Source organism: Spermophilus citellus (assembly GCF_964194105.1).
Source record: "Spermophilus citellus genome assembly, chromosome: 4".
Lineage (NCBI taxonomy): Eukaryota > Metazoa > Chordata > Mammalia > Rodentia > Sciuridae > Spermophilus > Spermophilus citellus.
Genome location: NC_138185.1, coordinates 190,889,842 through 190,912,601, shown reverse-complemented (window position 1 = coordinate 190,912,601; position 22,760 = coordinate 190,889,842). Strand labels below are relative to the sequence as shown.

Here is a 22,760-nt window from a genome sequence, read left to right as displayed (position 1 = left end):
AAGGGTTGGTCATGGTATAACTGCTAACATGCATATTAAGAAGAAAAGACCATCTTTGTAAGGCAACTGGCTTATAGTTTAGTTCATAAGAACTGGTGTCTTTAAATGCATACGTAACTTAAATGTAGATCCTCATCTAGCCAGACTATCTCTCTACCTTCTTTTCTGAGCAGAGGAGAATGCAGCCTGTCCCTTGCACCTGCAGACCTCCCAGGAAATGTTTCCAAGTCCTGCCTGCTTTACCAAGTTTCCATGCCAACCTGGAAATGGCTGTCCTGCTAGGGTGGTCATTCAAGTTGCTTCCTTGAAAGCACATGGAGCAACACACTGAGATGCATTTGCTTTTCCATAAAAATAAATGGATGTAAAATGATCAAGTTTTCTTTCCAATTTAACAGGCATGAAACTAGTCTGCTGAATGAGGGCACACTATAAGTACTTAAGCTGAGCACATCACTAATATCAGCAGAAAGGTGACTATTAGCTTAATTGATTCATCCATGAGAAGAAAACACAAAAACCAAAACAACTCTTGCTGGATTTAGATGTCCACTGCCCAAACTGAGGCTAGCTCTTTAGCCTTTTTAACATTTCACGTTCTTCCATTAGAAAGTATATAGTAAACCTTCATCATCTTGCTAAATCTAGTTCTGAGGTTTCCTGTAGACACATGAGATTTTCACATTAGCATAAAAATGTGGCAGTGTGCATCTGTTTGGTTGCGTTAATAGATTCCACAAATAACTGAGAGAAACAAACTTTCACCACAGAGTTAAAATATTTAATGACAAAATTAGAGTTTGCCATAATAGTGAATCAACAGAGCAGGTGTTACTTGTCTCTGAATAAAACAAAAATTATGTTTGACATCTTAGGGAACTTCTGAAGAATTAATAACTGTACAACAGACATTAGCAGTGTTACATTTCTGAAAATTAAGAGTGAAACCTATCTTAAATATCCCTTACTTAGGGAATCCTGTAAATATTTTTACATAAATGCACAACCTTTGCTAGCCACAAGAGTATTAAAACAGATTTCACTATAAGTCTAACACATGATCTTATTTTTTTTCAGAGCTTAAAAAAAGTCAACTACTAATTGTTACATTTTACAAATACATTCTTTAAAATGAAACATTAACCTGAATAACCGCATACTTCTTGTACACAGATATCTAATAACTAGTGAAGATACTATAACTACATTCCAGGAAGAAGTGGTAATACTGGAGAGTTTTTCTTTCTGTGTTGTCAGTATAATTTGAGAAGTCCTTCACAGAAATGTAGTATCCCCCAATTCAAAGTGAAGTGCAGAAATGAAACAAATAAATTAAATGTCCTCTAGCAAGCTCAACCAAATGAGCTGGTTCCAAACAATTTATTTTTAGCAATTTTCTCTAGGTTAGATGGTATTCATATTTTATATCGCAGCACCTTCTACAAAAGGATAGCAAAGAACTTTAAATATAGTGAAGTCATGGGGCTCCTCTACGAGAGGCTGGAAGGGAAGTGCTGTGTGGCCAGTTTGGCAGAGGCCAAGTAGGACTTTGACATAGGGAGGTCAAGGGCATGACCATGGCCTAAAAGCTAATGAAGAGAGGAAGCTAATAAAGAGTCAGATGGGCTTTCTTCTAATTAGGCTATTTCCAATAAGACTTAGGTCTAAAAGGATCAACAGAATGAGGAGAGAGGGCAAGATGTGGAATACTTACATTTATGAAGAATAACTATCAGAATTTTACCAGGGAGGAGGAATCTCAGATTTCACAGTCTGCTTATGACCTCATCCTCTGCCACTTTAGAAGCAGCTTCCCAAGCACTGTTGTTAGATAGCTGGCAACCAATTTTATTCTTCAACTTGGCCGATTGTCAGGGGTTTTAGATTTATTCTTTCAATTATTCATATCAACTATCTCTGAAACCAGATCCAGTTTGGGAAGTTGAAAATATAACTGCGTGCATGCGTGGTGTGCACGTGTGGTTTCTGAACGGAAGTCTGCAAACAAAAGCTATTTGGAATGATATTTGGGGTTTTTCTTAGAAACTATAAATATTTCTAATGGTATTCAACAAATGGCAGGCTCCTTGCTTCTTTAACCTTTTAAGACACTAAAAGTACAAAGTATTATAGAAAACTATAGATGTTTACTATAGTTTTCTATATAAATTTTATAATTTTCTTGAATTGGATCATCTCTCTAAGAGAATTCAAAAATTTGTCTCCAGCAAATCCCATCTCCTTTTTGACAAGTACTGCCTATGATTTTTATTTTCCAATAGTCATACTTTCTGTCTCCCTGGGAATGCTTTATCAGGAGAACTTAAGCTATTTAAATCAGCATTAGTAATCCAAAAGTTATCTTATGCTGCTTGGTAAGAGGCTACTATACACATACACTCAATTGGCTCAATGGATGCGAAGGGGCAGAATGGGGTGCCACCAAGACTCAGGCATCTTGATTCCTGCTGGAAGAGCTGACAGCGTTATCTGGGGGTGCAGCTCACCAACTTGTCTCATGAGGAACAAGCACAGCTTTTTTTTTTGGTTTAATGCTCAGGAAGCAAAACTTCTAGACTTTAAACCCTGCATTACCTTGAGCAATATGCAATCAAAAGGTGTGTGACTAAGTATATTCAATGTGACAGCAGTTTAATGGCTTGGTGACCATGCTGTCTTATGTCAGACTAGGCCAGCTACAATTGCCATGATATGCAATTTGTCAAGAAACACTCATGTTAAGTTATATTAAATAAATAGACAGCAATAATAACATCCGAACTTCCAAAACTAGATACCAAAAAAAAAAAAACAAAAACAAAAAAACCCCAAAAAACAAAAACCCCCAAACTAAAGGTTCTTTCCCAAGGACATAGTGAGGGTGTTTTAAAAATGGGCATGGCTTTGTTAAAAAAAAAATACTTTAAATGTAGTTAACTTTTCACATTATCATTTATATAGACTTTTATTTGGGCCAATGAATTTTTGATAAAAATACAAGCTCTTTTCAATATCAGCTACTGTAATTTGGGACAATATAAAAGAGAGAAACACCCATGAAGATTTTTAGAGGTTTTTAAAGTAGGCTTTTCCTTAGCTCTTTACTCTCAAATTTTTATCTTTCATATGATAATTCCAAATAATCAGCCTGGAAAGAAGTAGCAGAAGTATTTAAGCTGCAGCTCACAAAGTAGATTTCTATTTGTGATTCTGATTTGTTTTTTTGAATGCTGGTAATGGTTCATGAAAAAGATTAATATGCAAAGAGCAAAATCTAAGACTGCTATTTCCCCTGATAAACCCAAGTGTTTTTCTATAATATAGACTATGACTCAGGATACAGAATTTTAATTTTACTCTTCAAATTGAAAGTATTAGGAGAGTGAGTGAAACCATTCGCTGCTCGACTTTTATTTAATCCAGGAACAATGACATCTGGTATCATCACATTGAACTTGCTTAATAAGAGGGAGAAAAAAAATATATGTTGCCTGTTGAGACCCAAATTGGTCCAAATTTTATATTCAAACTACCAAAAAAATTCATCTTAAAAAGAAAAACATGAACAATTCACCACCCCCACCCCCACCCCACATTCTGGGAAAAATCAAAATAAAACTAATGCTATTGTAGCATTTCTTAGCAAGATAATTAGGGAAATGTATAAACACAACACCTTTTAATTCATATTAACATCTGAAAATGAAAAACAAAAACCCTAAATGTCCATATATTGGAAAAAAGAAGCAAGTAGAGGTTCGGAATTCTCCTGAAAACTGCTGAACATACTCTTCCATTGCTTTCAAGAGGGTCATCAGGATGGCAGTTTCTCAACATTTGTGCTTCATGGCAAGCTAAGGAGAGAGAGGGATGAGAAAAGTGAGACCTCAGTAATAGGTAGATCCCTCTGCTGCCTCCTCCCCACATCCACATCAAGAAGCAGAACCAAGACTTCACTCTCTCTGTACATCTCTGTAGATGAGCAACACTTTCCAAATAGTTCAAATAGTTCAGTGGACATTGGCTTACTTCTCTTCCTGTGCTAATTTAAGTGGTGTACGTGTCCAGTGGGAGAAAGTGTGGTGCTGTATTCTTTCAGCCCATTGAAGGAACAACCGGAAAAACTGATGTACAGGCAGAACTTACCCTAGAAAAGTTGGGATTCCCAGGTTACCAATTATCCAGGAAAAGCAGTACTCCTACAATATAAGTATCTACTGATATCTCATGATGTATAAAAACTAAATGGCCTGTAGTGGGACAATATACAATCATGTACTCTCTACCCAGTCCGGACCTTCAACCAAGTCCAAAGACCTTGACAATTATATTGAGTTGCTGACTTGGGCTGAACAACTGACCAAATTCAGACCTTGACTTACTACTTCTCCAACTGGTATCTGAGGAATGTGATCTATTGAAACGTTAGCTCTTTATACATAGGAACACCAAATAGCCCACTTGGGAGATCAGGATCATGTATTTTAAAAAAACGTTATGCAGATATAGAATATGAGTTAAATCTTTCTTTTCTTATCTAGATCTTCTCCCAAGGGACCCATAGAAAGCACAGTAGAGACTGAACTGCAATTCTTCACGTGTTCAGAGTCTGACATTGGGGATGAATCCCAGTGATTGGGCTGGGAATGACCAGGAGGAGAGTTCTGTGATGCAGAATTCCTTTGAGTAAAGAACAGATGGCGCTCTGAGGCAATAGCTTTGTTAAAACCCTGCCATTGCATCATGATCAGGTTCTCTGCCTTTTAAGAATTAGGTGTGGACCTGCCCTCATGTTGGAAGGTTAACCTTTGTGTTTTACAAAGAAAGAGCATGTGAAGTTGAGTATGCACAGGCTGCTAGGCTGAGTGCTGTGGGGTTCTGCCAAGAAGTGTGGAGGTGGCTAATAACTCCTGATCTCAAAGAGTCAAGAGTCTGGGACAGTAAAAAGAATTATAAACTCCAGTGAGTAGAAAGACAAAGCCAGGGCTCTACCTCAGATTGGTCCCACTCCTTGGCCACCCTCTTTACTGTAAGGCCTCCCCTTCTTGCTCTGCCTCCATTCCTCAAACATTATTTAGCAATGAGGACCATCAAATAAATGACACTGTTAAGTGTCATGCATAATGAATATCAAGCATGAATATTTGATTAGTGCCACCGCTCTGGTATTCATTGAGCTGTTAACTTTCCACTAAGGCACCTGTGCCAATTCACACATAGCCATTGATCTTCAATGGTGATTGTGCTGCTGCTCAAACTACACCCCAGTTTCCAGGACAGTGCATCTGGAATGGAGCTCAGGGGACCACCCGGTTGTGACCAGCTGTGCTTTGCAGAAACACAACCTCATGTGCTATTTCAAGTACCTTTATGGTCTGAATGTTCATAATCTAAAACTTAATCCCCTATGATATGGTATTAGCAATTGTGGTCTTTGGGAAGTACATAGGTCATGAGGGTAGTGTCTTTATAAATGGGATTATGTCCTTATAAAGAGGGTAGAGAAAGGCCCCTAGCCCTTTCCACCATTAGAGGGCACTCTGAAAAGTTGTCAACTATGAATCAGAAAACTGGCCTTCAGCAGACATGAAATCTTCTGCCACCAGGCTCTTAGGTTTCTCAGTCTCCAGAACTGTGAGAAACAAAGTTCTGTTGTTTTATCAGTTTTATGGCATTTTGTTACAGTAGCCTGAATGACCTATGATAGGCATTTTTGCAGAAAGTGACATCATTTACTTTTTAAGAGAAATCCCCTGGGAATTGGGAGCTTTAGAATAGAAGGCAGGATGGTAAGAGCAGGAAGAACACTAGACTAAACAAGGTCAGGAGACCTGGTTACAAATTTTCTGTGTGACCTTCAGCTCTAAGGTCACAGCTGTTCCATACCTTAGCTTCCTTATATATCTATTAAAACATCTCCAACTCTATGGATTAATATAATTTAAGTGTCAGAATTCCCAAAGAAGTTTAAAATTTCCTTTTGATCTATTCTGTTTTCTTAATTTCTCATGGAAAACTTCCTCTTTCAATGTAATCTATCTAAATAATGATAATTAAAAAAATCATCACTGATACTTGGTAGATACTTATAGGAGGCCTGAGACCCTTCCCTCTGGGCCTAGAGGTCCACGGGAAACAGCTGGCTGTAGTACCTGGAGAGTTGGCCATTCCTTTGCAGTGAGATGAATGCCACTTGCCCTTCCTTCCCCGCCCGACAATGTGTGTTTCTACAGAATGGGGCATATCCATGCTCCTTTCTGGGAGAAGTGTCATCTGAGGATGCCTAGGTGTGGGTAACACATGCCTGCTGACTCATGGCCCGTGGCGGGCTGTGGGTACTGCACACACTGTAGCGCTGTGCTTTTGGGGGCAGGGCTGCTCTGTGGTGGAGCTGTTCTTTCCTAACAGCTGGGACTGTGCCCAGTCCATGGCTCAGGAAGGAACCGCACTTCCTGAAGCCGGGATAACCAGGGCAGAGATGAGGGATGCAGGGGAGTGGGGAGAAGGATCATTTTCCATTTGCTCTGTAGGGGACAAGCACCCCAGTAGCATAAGGGCAGGACTGTGCAAAAGTGATTCCTCTACTCTCATACCTGGTTCATTGCAGGGATTCTGGGAAAGTTAGAAGGTCAAAGATCTGGTTCTATTGCAGTCTAGACAGGTGTTGGTATACCTTCCCACGAGGGGTGGTGTCCTGATTCAACTGGGAGCTTGGAGGAACTGTCACCTAGAATCACTGTTCTCTGCTCAGGGCTCTGCCATGGGTGCTGTGCCTCCACTTGCAAACACAGCCCACTCTTGATGAGTCAACAAAGCCACTTATGCCTGGGGGTGGAAGGCCTGGCTTCCATCTCTGAACTCTTTCCTCATCATCAGGTCCCACTGGGGCCTGGCCAGTGAAATGACATCTTGGTAAGCCTACTCTAGCAGGGCCAAATCAGCAGTCCTCATCCCTGGGAAAACAGCCACACCTTATCCAAAGAGGTCAATCTGCTCGTTAGGAATACTGCCAATGCCAGTGATTCATAAGCACATATCCCAGTTGTAGAAAACACCAAGTCTGGCTTTGACACTGTCTCACACTCCTGCATACATGCTAATAGACTCCAGCAGCCACTCTCCCTGAAGAACACTGCAGGAGGGGAAACGGACCCAATGCCAACTGCCCCTGCCTCGTTCCTCTTTACCGAAAGCAGGTAACTAACTGCCTGACACAGACCCTCCCCATGGTCAAAGCCAGAGTCTCCTCTGCCTTGGGTGGCTTTGTCAGGTTCCTGTTTCAAGTTGCTCTCCATGTAGAGGGTATGGACTTGTAGTAGGAGGCCCCCCACCCCAGTGTCCCTCCATTTTTTTCTCTCTTGCTATTTTGAGGAGCCTCTGTCACTAGAAACACTTCTCCAGCTCCTGTGTAGTGCTCATTATGACTGAAAGGGCAGGTTTAGCAGAAACTATTTTTATGGACGTAATTTTAAATAATAAAAATTCAGATTTATACAAATTTCTACTGACCATTCCCATCTGAATTATTTAAGTTGCTGCTATATGAATGTGGGACTGAATTCCAGCATTTCTATCTCATTTCCACCTCTGTACACAAAGGCTGGAGAAGGGAGGGAGGGACTAGGGAAACTTCAAATCCGAGTTCACTTCCTCTGTAATAGCTGCAGCAATGACGCCCTGGCCTCCAGCAGTGCTGTTACATTTTCAGAAAGATCAGGCCAATTCTTTAAGGGTCTCCAAAGGGTCCCAGAGGTAGCAGTGCAGTAAGACACTGTGGCTGTGGCGATAGAGAATCAATGATACCCCGACAGGTCTGTGCAAAGTTGATGCAGGGAGGAACAGCAGGAGGTACCTACCTGGAGTCACATGCTCAGTTGGGACTGAGTGTGAGCCTGGGAGAGGCCACTCTGCTGTGGTTATTTTTCTTTCTTTCTTTTTTTTTTTTTTTTTGGTGCTGGGGATTGAATCCAGGGCCTTTTACATGTTATTTACAAAACCCCAGCCCTGGGGTTATTTTTCTTATTGCTTTTTAGGTTGCCCATTTTTGCTTCCTCAGCAGCAATAGGACTTTCTGTTGGTGCAATTTTTTTTTTTTCTCAAAAGTCACCTGAAAAGCATATCTAAAGGTCCAGATTATGAGTCTGACAGACCATCATCAGCAGTGTTTGTTTCTGGAAGCCTAAATTCCAATCCCTAGCCAGAAAAAGAACTGCCCTTTGATCTGAAGCACAGGGACAGCATAAATCCTCCTTATCACCTGACCAACGGGGCCCCTCATCTTCTGTTTGTGAATGCCTTAGGTAGTGACTACCAATAAAAACTCCCGCTTCACCTTCTGAAAGGCGCTGTTCTTAGCAAGGGTATGGAGGCACGTGGTGTGCACCCAGTGATACGGGGAATGCCATTCTCTAGACTTGGAGGGAGGAGGCATCTTGCAGCTTCACACCGTCTGAGCCCAGAATCCACGAACTGAAATAAAACCTGACCCCTGTCAGTGGGCACACCAGCCCTGAGACTGGAGCTTGTTTTGTGCCTGGGGAAAAGACAAGAACACGAGATGCCAGCTACAGGACAGGAAAGAGACAGGATCGAAAAGTAAGCCCAAGCAGCTTAAAGCCCACCAAGGACACTTTCAGGCCTTGGCAGGGGTGGGGGATACACTTGGAGACTGGATGTCATTTCTGCCTCATCCTGTGCCCTGAAACTTGAATCCTGACCTCCTGGGCACCAACTAAAAATGTTCCAGATTTCCTAAAGAGGCAAGGTTGGAAGGTCAGAGATAGGGATGAGATGAGGACATCAGAAAGGCCATAGCAAAGAAACCAGATACAGAAGAAATTTTTCATAACTCTGGTACTTAGTAAGTAGCATATGGAAATTATCAAAGAGAAATTTTTTTAAAAAGCTGCTTGATTTTATATCTTGCACCACAGGAAATATGGCTGAAATAAAAAGTTTCTTGATACTATAACTTCCTGGCAGCCCAGAGCTAAGACCCCAGCCCTCAGCTGGCCCACCTTGTGTGCAGTTTCAGCAAACTGCTGGGCACTATTCTTCAGGTCTTCCGTCTTCTCCTCTGCTCGGCCTAACCGCTCCCCACGCTCATTCAAGGCCTGGCTAGCCTTCTGTACTGCGCTGGTCACGCTATCAGCGGCCGAGTGGAGAATGCTGTTTCCTGGAAGAAGAAGAGCAAGAGCATCAGGAGCTAGCTTAGTTGACCCACAGTGACCAGACCCTATGCTATGGAAAAGCCTCCAGCACCCTGGAAGCAAGCTGACATTTCTTCTGATTCTGTCTGACTGTCTGACTCACTGTAGAAGACTACCACAGATGGACAGCAGAACCTAGGCAGATTCTGGATGCTTCTCTCCACACCCATCGATTTTGCCAGTGTTCTGTCTGCTGAGGCTCAAAAAGCTGGGGCCCATCTGGATTTAAGACTTGGCTTGCAAAAGTAAATGAGAATCCTGACAAGTTCACAGAATTAGGCAAGTTCAATGAGTCACGTCTGGACCTTATGTGCATTTCCTTTTGGTTTGCAAATGTAGGAGAATCATCACAGGAAAAATGGGGCCACAGGAGTTTTCCAGATACAATGCTCTGTGATTCCTTTAATTCTTCCCTTTCATTTTCTTCTTTCATCCAGCAAGTAAGAAATACCCGCAAATATATAGCTCTCAAGAGCTACGACTCAGTCTCAAAGTTTAAGGTAGATGTGTTGGCTTCCAGCCTTGAATCCTGTGCCATGGCTAGGATTGCTGGGCCTACTGACCTCTGATTCCCAGTATATGGAATAGAAAGCCTCAGCACGAGCAGGTAGAAAACTATTACACAAAACAATGTACAGGAAATTTGACATTCCCAAACTCAGGAATGATGATAATGAGAAAATGAAAAAGCATCACATCTCAGAGGGTCATGCATTCTCAACATCCTATTTGCCAAAGACTGGTCAGCAAAACTTGATGGTGAAGAAGTTGCAGACGCATAACCCACTGAGAAGCAGCAACTTGCAAATGACAACCAAAGGAAATTTATAGCTGTATTTTGTTAACACTGAGTGGAAGATATTTAATGGCATTTCATGTAATAGCTTTATGTCTTTGAATAAGTTTATGACATCATTAAACTTTGTACCTAGGATGGATGCATCTAGCCACAGATAGCTTTTAATAGAAATGTAATTTCCACCGGTCTTGGCTGCAAAGACTTCCTAATTTCTCCTCTGTAGTAACAGCCTGTGGTTTGTGGAAAAGGATCTTAGGCAAAGAAGGTGCCTGGTCTAGAGGAAGCACTTAGTGAGTTGTTTTCCATTTTCCTTCTTTAGGAGTGGACTTCAAGGGCTTCAAACACACACTAAGGGAAGGAGAATGGGATTAACTTAGTGTTACTATTTGCAGAAAGCATCACATGAACCAGCATTAAAAAAAAATGTGTACAAAAGAGCAGGGAGCAGAGGAGACGTAACTCTGGAGACATTTGGTGGAACACAGGCTTGGAGTGGAAGGTCTGGGACTTTGGAACAGATTTAGGGGAAGAAATCTTAGTCCCCTTTTGTTTTCATGTCATTCTCATGACTATGATGAAAGCCTATTATCCAAACTAATATTTATATAGCATTTTGCAATCATAAATCACCTTCACAAATACTACCTCACTTGATTATCCAAAAATTCTACTGAGAAGACAGACTGGACAGGTGGAAAGGCCTGCCCAAGATTGTATCACTAGGGAAATGACACACCAGCACAGGGACCTGCTTTCTCCAATGACTTTTCCTTATTTTGTACCCCCTTCTTTGCAGATATGGTGTGGGTCTGGGGAAGCAATCACTAAGCATTGTGATTGTGGTAGCATAGGGACAGGTTTCATAGGTTATTTCCCAAGGTAATGCCTGATCATTTCTGTCTTCAAAGTATTCCACTTGGTAAATTCAGAGCTACCCATGTCACATTGCAAGTCCTATGATCTGAAGATGGGAGAGGCCAATGGTGTGTGATGAGAAGATGGCTTAGAGCCTGGAAGGTGCTGGGAGAGGAGTGGCACAAGGAAATCCCTTCATATACCCACAGTTTAGCCATACAAGGACTGGGAAAACACAGGGAAGGCCACTTCATGGCTAGGAATAGCCACATTAAATCAAAGGGATTTTATAATTAGTTGCTATAAATTTAAGAGGGTGTATAAAGAGGATTTTGCTATAAATTTAAGAGGGTGTATAAAGAGGATTTGCCTTTCCCTTTGGAAGTGACCCATGTGATTAAAAGTTATATACATTTGGGTTTCTGGAATGGACCTGCTACACATAAGCCAGACTACTTTCTCATCATGACTTCCCTGAAATTAGTCTGGTACATGATGTCAGATAAAACCACACCCAGTTTTATATGATATTATTTAACCAATAGTTGTTATAAAAAATAAAACCAAATGGTACAACTGAAAGGGAACCAAATGCTGCCTTTACTGTTCAAAGATGACACTGTGGACCACACAGTGTCAATAAGAAATCTACCTTCAGTGATTTTCAGGCACAAGAATGAATTTGGACAAATCTCATTCTCCTAGTTGAAATGCTCTCTCCCAGTCTCAATTCTATGCACAATTCAGGCCCAGTGAAGTCCCATCACCTTTATCAAGCTCTAGATCAATTCCCTTCTCCTCCTCAACTCTAAGTGCTACCTCTGTCCTCGTTGGGTGCTTCATCAAGTATTATCTGTGGCAACCTTTCTCCTACCTCACTTCAGTGACATCCAGCTGGGTTAAAAATCCCCTGAGGTTACCATTTAATTTTGTTAACCAAATAAATTTTAGATCACACTGGTCATTTCCAAATCTTCAAATGTCCCCCTTTTTTGACATAGATCTTCTGTTCACTTATTTTCTTCTCTCTGGGATTCCTTGCTCAAACTATAATTCTAGGGTTCTGTCCTTCACCCTCTTCAGAGTCTCTGTGGAACAGTCTTATTCAGTTCATGACTTCAGTTTCCAATTCTTTATCTTTCATAAGCTCAGTTGTTCTAGACACTCCAACTAATTGACCCAAAGTCATCTCAAATTCAGTATTTCTAAACCTGATCCCATTATCTTTCCCTTCATGCCTGCTTTCCTTTGGGATCCTTGTTTTAGCAACGAATCCCAATATCCACCCAGGTCTTCATTCTAGCCAAAAAATCTAGGATCTAATCTTGATTCCTCTCTCATTTTAAAATTTTTATACTGAGGATTGAACCCAGGGATGCTTAACCACTAAGCCATATCCATTTTTTACATTTTACTTTTGGAGACAGGGTCTTGCTGAGTTGCTAAGTGCCTCCTTAAGTTGCTGAGGCTGGCTTTGAACTTATGATCCTCCTGTCTCAATCTCCTGAACTACTGGGATTATAGACATGTGCCACAGCAACTGTCTTCCTCTCTCATTTTTATTCCATAGGATGCAATTGGAAGTTTGTTTCTCTACCTGCCTAAAGAGCACATCTGTTCTTTAGGGAATGTGGGAATAATGGAACAATCCTACTTGGTTCAAATCAGTTTGAAGTTCACGGAAGACACTCCTCAGATATCTTGGTGTGTAGCACGGTGTGTTGCTCACAGTATGGAGACATATTTATTCAATCAAGGCATACTTTGTAAATAGGATGCCTTACTCAAAAGTTTGGGCCCATCATACTGTGCCAAGTTAAATCTGGAAATGAGGCAGTCTCCTGAGGCAGATAGAACAGTAATTCTCCCTAAATAGACAGGAAGCATATTAATACCCAAATTTATTCAAGCAATCTGAGAAGAAGCTGTCAACCACAGCAAATAAAGTCAACTTCCTTTTGAATTATAGACTCTGGAGAGTACAGCAGAAACCAGTCTTGCTTCATTGACACTCTCTTTACATCAGTCCCAGTCAGTGTGTGCTTTTAAAAACATATATGCTAGCATCTTTTATGTTAAGTGATTTAAAAGACTTTTTTAAAAAAGAAACTTGAAATAAAGCTATAGCATTATATTCAGTTACTGTTAGAAAACACAATTAAAATAAATTTAAATGCACAGGAAAAGAATAAAGTATATTGAAAAGTGACAGTATAAGAGAAAAAAGAGGAAGAAAGTATGTTTTGGAAGTACACAGAATATACCAACAACTCAAATATCAACAAAATTTCATTTGGTCCTCCGGGAGTTCAGGCTACATCGTGGTAATTAAAAATTCTAATTCTATAGCTAATAAAGAGGCAACTTAAACAGAATTTTTTGGGGGCTACTTTCTATATAAAATACATAAAGTAGGTATTTCAAATGTAAAATACTCATCCAGTTTAGAAAGTAAGGCAGGAGAAAAACTGTCTTAAAAAAATAAATGATCAATAGATACATGCCCATATATACTCAGTGCTGAGCAAACATGGTCATCTAAAAACAATCTTCTAAAACATAAATGTCTTAATAGCTTTACTTGAACTATTTCTATTTCATCATCAATTTAACTGCTTGGGAATAGTCACACAATAAATTATCCAAACAACCAAAAAAAAAAAAAAAAAGAAAACCAATTTAAATTATGGGGAAACACATACATACACACACAATGGATTTGAGTTCTAATTAACACAAAAATTGGCAAGGAGAATTATTATATTAAATCTGTTAACAGACTAGGAACACTAATAATCTCATACTGTATGCCCCAAATGTTCAATAATGATTTGTTCTCTGAGTGGATTAAATAGGCCCTATTCTGTTTTCATCTATGGTATTTTTTTTTTTTTTTTTAGCAATACCACTTTCATGAGTAGGACACAGGGTACAATTAAGTCTTGTTCAATACCAGCAACATTTGAATTAATTTCATGGGATACTAATATGTGGAATTCACCTCAGATGATTTTTCCTTTCTTTCTCTACTTCTAGTCTAAGACATTTCACTGATCAGGACCTCTCCCAGATCCCATGTTAACAAAACAAAGTTACACAAAGAACTGGTTCCTTGACAGCTCAGTCTCCTAGTCCCAAGGCCCCTCAGTACCACCTACAGGCTACTCCTCTTCCTATGAAATGCCCCATTCCTCCCCCTCAGTGGTACTCAGTTGCATGGTAGTCATGATGCTTCAAAGGAGACTGAGTCCACTTAGCACTGTGCCTTGAACTAAATATTTTATAAATGAATAATATTTAAATAATAAGGATGGTACTAGCTTTTACTTTTATAAACAGAGTGATTAAATGCAAAGTACCAGTGAAATGAGATGGCTTTTAATTCACGGACTCCATTAATTATTGAAGATTAATACAAGATTAAGAGCAACACCAAGCTCTTTTGGCATTACACTGACTAATCAATACTGTCATGCCGCTGCATTTCAATGTTAGACAACCTCTAGAATCGTTTTTTAAGATAAGGATTCTTCCAAAAGGTTAAATTTCACTTGTACCTCTTTGGTAATGACTAGTCAGAAACATTCTTTTTAAAGCCCTGGGTTACATCAAGACTTTCTAAAGGAAGGGCATGCAGGCAGTGTGAACATCAGCTGTCACACCACAGAACAGGGACCATTCTCAAAGGCCAACCAGGTGGCAGATGCTGTGGTAAGCTGCTACTTTCCTCAAAGCAAGATTTCTTACCCTTACTTTACAGTTAAGATTAGGGAGATGAAGGACTTACCCAAGACCATCCTGGTATTGACCCCAAAGCTCTCAACATTTATGTCAGCACTTCCTAAAGTGGCTTTGTGGGTTAAAACAGTGCTACAAGGAAAAGTCAATTCTATGGTAAAATGACTTTAGAAATATGACCTTTCCTGGCTCTCTCCAGGAGACATTTGGAAAGCCTTTAATAAACTAATGTAAACCAAAGGTAAAGGAGGTTGGGGTGGCAGGTCAGGGAGGTAATGCAGGGTTTCCCAAACACATTTATTCACAGGGTCCCCTTGCACAGACAATCTGAGATGGGAAATTCTACAATAAACTATACTGACTTCTAAGTAAAAGGAGAAAAAATAAATAAATCCAGCCTGTCCTCATCAATTTAATAATAGACAGACAAGTCATGTAATTACATTAGAAAGGCTTGCTTTATAGAGGCAGTAGAACAGATATAGCATGCTGAATGGCAGTTCCAGAATTATCTTTTGTTTCAAGTTGGTGGCTAATTTCAGGGACCATGAAACTTGCTTGTTGCCTGGAGCCGGATGACAAAGAAAAATGGACTCAGTGCTCAGGAATACTTTGTAAGTCCATAAACTCCAAAGCCTACTTGAAGGAGACCTTGGAGTTATCTATTTTTGGAGTTACCAAAGGAAGAAGAATGGGCCATTCTGTCAGGTAAACGGCTTCTGCTGGCTATGTTAAGGTAATTTAGTGGAGCCCTAAGGACTCAGGAAAAAGCCCAGTGTCCCCTTCCTATCTATATACAAGTGTGAGTTCATATTCTCCTCTCAGTTCACTGTTCTAATATTCCCAATGACAAGAGCCAAACATTTAGGATTATATTCATGTCCCTTTCAACATTGAAATTCAGGATAGGCAGGGAAATTCATCAGTATGTTTAGTGTTCATTTAACCTTGGTTCTTATGAACATGCTTTTATAAGAGTTATGTGGCATCAGAATAATGAATTCAAGGACACATCTTTTGGTTCTGTTTTGTTCAAAGTATATCCAGCTCTCAGAAGGGTGGCTCAAGTGAAACTTCAAAGAGGGAACCCTTATTTTGAGGTTTAAACCTTAAGTGGCTGTAAATTTGGTAAAATAGATTTTGTTCCTTGTCTCTCCAGTTTGTGTGACAGCAAACCAGCTGTGACCTGCAGGTCTCTGCTTTTATTACAGTTGAGATGCTGGTGGATTTTACTTTAAGAACTATAATTTCAAGTCTTGATACATACAATTTAAAAAACCTCTACATAATTCTATAGGCTAAAGACGAATTCTGTTTGAGATGTGGAGCCTGGTGTTTACTAGCTGTGCAACCCTGAACAAGTTACTTTCTTCTTTATGCTTTGATTTCCTCACTAGTTATGGGGGTTGGTCTAGAGCCTACCTCATGACGTGGCCATGAGGAACAGCTGAGGTGATGCACAAGTGGGGCACCTAGAACACTGACTGGCACCCCTCAGACGCCACTTTGCCTGGCCCATGAACATTCTTGAAGGAGAAGTATCCTCTGCCTGCTGCCTCTCATGCTTCCTGTCATTTTGAATATTCAGTGGCATGCTTCCAACCCTCTCAACCATGACTGTTCTCTCAATCTGACCAGTGGCCTGGTCACTAGAGCACAAGTTGATGGACTATTGCTTTTGAAAGCTGCTCTTTCTCTTGACTTCTAGAATATGCCATTTCTTGATTACCCCAATTACTTTGGTTGCTCTCTTCATTCTTTTTCTGGCTAGAGGTACAGGAGAGGTCTGGGCTTCACCTGGCTCTTGCCAAGTACCAGTGATGTGGTCTCAAGTAAGTTACTCCCTATGGGGTTGTGGTTTCTCCCCAGTATAATGGCAATAAAAACAGCACCTTGGGCTGGGGTTATGGCTCAGTGGTAGAGCACTTGCCTGGCATGTGGGAGGCACTGGGTTCGATCCTTAGTACCACATTAAAATAAAGGTACTGTGTCCATCTACAACTAAAGAACAACAACAAAAACAGCACCTGTATTTCATAGGGTCTACTGTGAGAACTGAATGAAATATATACTTAGCATCATCCCAGTAAAGCAGCATGAGCTCAATGCACTCTCAGCGAATCAGTAATAACTGATTCATTTCATATTATTACAGAATATCCATGCACTAGATACTGCCTCATATAATTTATGACTGCTTCATAAATTACACCTTATTAACCCAGTCTCTCTCCTCACCCTCCATCTGTTCTGTTCTTCCTGAATTCATGACGTATTTACCCATCTCCCATGCCCATGCTCAGTTTACCTTTGATTCTGATTTCTCCATCACATCCCACATTCCAATGTTCATGGAGTAACATTTCAATAAGGGTACTTTGCCATCTATTTCTAGTCACTATGGTACTTTAAGTTCTCTTCCAGTCTTACTGGATAGCCACTGGTCCCTAGGTCTTCTAGTGCCTTCTCATTCCCATGCTTTGCTGGCTCACCCATAATATACACAATCAACTCCAAGGGGCCCTTCTTGCTCTAGCTCCAGGCTTCTAACTGTGACCCTCCACTACTCCCAACCTTCATTTACTTTCTCAGTGTTCCTTGCAAATTTTAGAGAATTTTTAAAGTTTTGTCAATTCTTACTGTAAGTAGGGTAGAACATATAATATATTTTGAAAATGAATGTGAGTAAAAACTTTAACAGGGAATACTGTGGCCATCTTTGTCCTTGAGGGTGTCTCAACATTAGCAGTCAAACTTTTTTATTTTTTTACGCATCAGTACTCAAATGCAAAGCCAGCACTCAGACTTTGTTGTCTAGCAATATTTAATATTTTCCCCTAGAAGAAAGCAAAGTTCTTTGGAAAGTAGTGGATTCTATACCTCAGGGCAAGAAAAAAACTCAGGCCTAAAATGTCTTATTACTGTCAGACAGCAAGAATACCTTAAAAAATGGTAAGGATAGTGCTAAAAGATAAAAAAAAAAGAAAGTTTAAAGTGGATCCCACTGGGCAAGCTGTGATATTTAGAACATCAATAGTAATAAACACTACAAAACTGAAGATAATAATTATAGTAATTTTATATAGCACTGCGGAAGTCATAACTTCCTAAAAAATAAATAAAAGTTAATACAAAATGTAAGAAATGAAGTTTAAACACAAACCAAAATGGTAATGATAGGATGCTTAATTTGTTTTATTGATTTCAATTAGGAAGAAATACTAAAATATCTGGTTACTTCATTTCTTCTAAATATTTGTATCCAAATATTATTCTTCTAAATATCTGTATCAAAAGCTGGTAGTTGTCTCTCTGTGGGTAGCAATTGGTAAACACAGGAAACTGAGTAAGCCAAAGAATTTCAGAAAGAGCAAGAAACTGTCATAGAAAAAGCTGATGAGCAATAATAGTGAAATGTAACCATTAATCAGAAAAAGTGACAGTGAGGTATTCTTCTCTCTTCAGAAATTTGATTGTTGAGAACAGATTGCAAGTCCTAGAGGAAGAAATATCTAGGTAGGTTACAAACTGCAGTAAGAAATGCATAAGGCATCTGTATGTTTCCATTAATGCTAATATACCAGATAGAGGTATGATAATGATGCGGTGGAAGATTATGTAACACTGGCCAAGCAAAGCAAGAGATGCGGTTCTGGGAGAAAACCCATCAGGTTGAAAGTATGGGATGCTCATGTAAAGTGAGGGTTTAAACAGTGCTTCTGATGAGAAATGATAAGTTCAATGATAAATAGAGACCCAGTATGATATCCAGGGACTCAAGTTTAGATTACTTGAGAAAGAGAAAGCAGGCCCTGTGCCCCCTCTAAAATCAACTGCTTGATAACCAAATTCCTCTAAAGTCAGAAAATATGAAAAAAAGAAGAAAAAAAAAGGACTTTGATTAAATTTGGAAGATCTGGGAAGAAGCTAAGAACTAATGGAGACATAAACTCATGGTGTTGTTTACAAAGGTTGAAATATGATACTCCTTTAAGTATTATAATTGTTAATTTTGTATATGTTTATCAGTTGAAAGTATCTACAGCATGTAAAATAATGTCCTATTAAACTGTGATTGTAGCTTAAATTTTTTAAGATAATTCAAGAACTGTTTCATAAACAATGTTTAAAAGTTTAAGAAAGTTTGATTTTTCAAGTTGTGTTTAGTAGAAATACTTGAAAAACTGATCATGAAACAATTCTTTAAGGAAACAATTGTTATTCTCATGCACACATCTCCTTTCTTGCCTCTGAGACCTTGTATAGTCTGGTTACTCAACCAGTGATGCCTTTTCTCCCTCTCCCACCTGGTCATTCATAGGCATCATATGTTCTTCCACCTTTGAAAACTTCCTTGCTGGTTTGTGAATTTATTGAATTATTTTTGGGCCACCAGTTTTTTGAATGGGTGTAGAAGTGGGCTTGGAAGGAGTGGGCTTGGAACACAGTCACAGGCAAAGTAAATGTGCTGTCACACATACAACCCCCACCCCAAGCCAGGCAAGGAGCTTCCAGTATAGAAACAGGAGCTGAGTATGTATAAGTTAATAAAAAGGTGTGTGTGTGTGTGTGTGTGTGTGTGTGTGTACATGTTATAGTTAAAACTAAAATTATTAAAACACCATTAAAAATTGCCAGGCAGTTAAACAATTAACACTTTAAAACATCTGCCAGGCAGTTAACAAACAAAGAATTGCCAGGCAGTTAGCAAACAATTTGCTGTGATATTGGAGGGGCATCGACAGGGTCAGTTAGGAAGACCTTTCTGAGGAGGTAATGTTTAAGATGTGACGCTGGACAGAGGAGCTGGGACAAAGTCCACACATAAAGGCTTGAAAGGGGGAAAAAACCTTATGTGTTCTAGTAACTGAAAGGGTAATTGGTGTGGCTATAGAAATAGAAAGGGAGTGTGGGCTTGAGAAAGAGTAGTGGGACAAATGGAGCTGAATTGCAGAGGGGTTTAGAGATAGATCCAGAAGCCACTGCAGCAGTTTAAATAGGGCTAAATAGGGGTAAGATGGACGGAGATCATTTCTGAAATGATACTCCGCCTATGGTTTGTGAAAGGAGCAAGAGAGGAAAGAGAAAGAATGATCAAGAAGCTATTACAATAATTCAGGTAGGAAATAACGGTGGCCTGGACTAGGATGAGGGCCAGGAGACAAGATTAAGTGGAAAGGTTTAAGATACATACTGATGGACTGATGATGGAAATGACAGAAGATGAAGGATATTGACTAAATCCCAGGCTTCTCGCTTGAGAAATTGGATAGTAGTGCAATTTATAAGATTAAAAAAAAAAAAACTGTCAGGAAAACAAATTTCCTTGGAGGGTGGACAGATGCAAGAATCAGGTATTTCATTTTTTGTAATGTTATACTTGGGTTGCTCATGAGATAGCCAAGTGGACTCCATAAAGCAAATACTGATTCCTATCTGGAGCTCTGTAGAGAAGAAGCCTGGGATAGACACAAAGTTTGCAAGTCATCAGCACAAGAAGGGGGTGGAAATGGCCAAAGTACCTAGGAATTAATACCAAAGAGAATAGGGGAAGGTTGGTAAGCCATACCTTTAGGGATTTTAACACAGTAAGGTGAAGGTAAAAGGCCTTCTGAGAAAATTGGGCAGAAATAGTCTGAGAAGCAGAAGAAATCCAAGGTGAATTTGGCACAATGAAGTTAGGTCAGGACAATATAACCAAGGGGCAGCCACAGTTCAATAGGGAAAATGGTCTCTTCAACAATGGTACTGGGGCAACAGGATAGCCACTTGCAAATGCATGAAGTTGGACCCCTACATGACACATACACACATTTAACTCAAAATAGATCAAACACCTAAACATAAGAGCCAGACTCTTAACTCTTAGGACAATGTCTAAGGGTAAATATTTAAGGCCTTAATTGAGACGGTTTCTTAGATATGACACCAAAAAAACACAAGCAACGAAAGCAGAGACTGAACTTCATCAAAATTTGAAAAGAAGATTATGCTTTCAGTATAAATAACATGAGAATCTTCTATTATAGTTACCAAGGTCATATACTATTGGACTAGGTCATTATTGCTGTAGCTAAATCCTATTATTTAGAATAATGAGAACCAAGTCAGTCTGCAGCCTTGACCTGTTTTCTTTTGATACTGGCAACAAAGTGTGGGTCGATTATGTTTCAGACATTGTCATCAAGGGCAAAAGAATTCAGCACATAGTTCACTGAAGTACAGCTTTTCTTTCTTTTTTCCATGCTGGCACTGGTGAACTTGAAAACCACTTATTTTATTATTTTAATTTGGAGAATATAAAATTGAGAACCTCACCTCATTGACAGATTGGGCATATGATAATAAATAAGCTGGTATACTAACAAATGTCACATCTAATTTCTGTCCAGGTTGATAGCTGTAGGAGTATTTTTTTTTTTACTATTTCTCTGGAATCATACTTAACAATTTTGAAATTGCTATGAAATCACAATGGGATTTATGACTATACACTAGTTAGTCTTTGGTCTAGACATATTTTGTTTGATTACTAATGAGTTTGGGTGACACATTTTACTTCCTAAGAAGGATGCTATAAAAATTCCTGCCACTGGTCATTAAAATCCACTACAATTTTATCCATGGAATCAAATTACTATCAATTAACAAAGAGAAATTAATCTATATTACACTGTTTTAAACACATTTTCAGTTCATATGACGAACACACACACTGAAGGAGGGAATACCCACCAACCCAACCATAGATGTCTATTATCAAAGTTACAAATGCAACCCATTTCCACTTGTACTATTATCATTAGACACCATGGTTTGCTAACTGCCCAGTATGTGCCATGAACTACTCTCAGTGCTTTGCACTCACTATTAATCCTAGTGGGTACTCTTCAGTATATTATTCCCCTCTGAAAACTGATGACGTGCAGAAACTCACCCCCAAATAGACTTCTGATCAGTGATAAGACCTTGATTTGATCAAGTATGGTTGACTCCAAAATCACTATTCTTTTTTTTTTTTTTTTTTTTTTTTTGCACTATGAGAGTTTCTGGCTTCTTAAAGGCATATCTTGCAAGGCAGAATCTAAGTGCCAAGGGTTGATTTCACTTGTCCCAGCATCATGCCCTTGTAGTTATTCCTTTGCATCAGCTTGTTCACCTCAGTCACAGCTCTTCTAGGCATCTGCTTCCCTGAGGGTGAGAGGCACTCTGTGCTCCTATGGTACCCTTTACATTTATTACAAGGCACCCAACTATTGATCTACTTATTTGTGTACCTCTTCAAACTAGGAGCCTCTTGAACATAGAGGTTGTCCCTTCATTTTTTGGCATCTCTAGACATAATGTCTATCACAGATGTTCAACAGATACTTGATGGTGGAAAGTACATTTAAAAGGAATGGAAGACATTCTGGTTTTATAAAGACGTGATGAGGTTACTATTTATATCTAAATCCTTATTTTCCTTGACGTTCGTTTTGGACTATACTATTCTAATTACTACATGGAAAAGCTCAACTTTTAGATGTGGAAAAATAAAACTGCAATTTGATTTCATTTTTCTAAATTGTTAGGGATTTTCTTATTCTGTTAAAGATATAATCACATGTAAAATATATCAAGTTCAGGATATTTGATGAATATGGAAAAATTATTTTCAATAGAAAACAGTACTGTTTCCAAAATCGTCGTTGTGGTTCTGATGGGAAAAAGATGACATCCCAAGTAGGCAAAAACCAAAACAGATTTTACTTCTTCCTGTATTTATTCCATTTAGAAAATGAACTGAAGGCATATTTTTCGCACCTCTTCTGTATAAATACCACACTTTTAAAAAAAGAATTAAGCATTGAAAACTCAGTTTAGAAGACCGAACTTTTAGTATATTCTATCCCTAGCCATGAAGGTTAAAATGTGAACAGAATCAACTGTGTGTGGTGGCACATGCTTATAAACCCAGTTACTTGGAAGGTTGATGCAGGAGGATCACAAGTTTGAGCAGACTGGTCAACTTAGTGAAACCCTGTCTTAAAATAAAGTAGAAAAAACTAGGGATATAGCTCAGTGGCAGAGCACCACTGGGTTCAATCCCCAGTGTCACAATAAATTTTTTTTTTTAAATTTTAATAGATTCACATCTAAAAGAAAGTTTTCTCACA

At 39.3% G+C, this 22,760-nt stretch overlaps 1 protein-coding gene across 3 annotated transcripts in view; it reads right to left on the bottom strand.

The window, feature by feature from the left end:
- Positions 1 to 765: 765 nt before the first annotated feature.
- The window catches only part of STXBP6 (syntaxin binding protein 6), a 248,510-nt gene continuing 226,515 nt past the window's right edge, over positions 766 to 22,760 (bottom strand). For all 3 annotated transcript variants that reach the window (XM_081289402.1, XM_081289401.1, XM_081289400.1), the window contains 2 exons: positions 9,018 to 9,175; positions 766 to 3,854 (listed from right to left, as the gene is read on the bottom strand). In XM_081289402.1, coding sequence (XP_081145528.1) covers positions 3,831 to 3,854; positions 9,018 to 9,175 — 182 coding nt within the window. In that variant the 3' untranslated portion in view covers positions 766 to 3,830. The remainder of the gene's footprint in view (positions 3,855 to 9,017; positions 9,176 to 22,760) is intronic.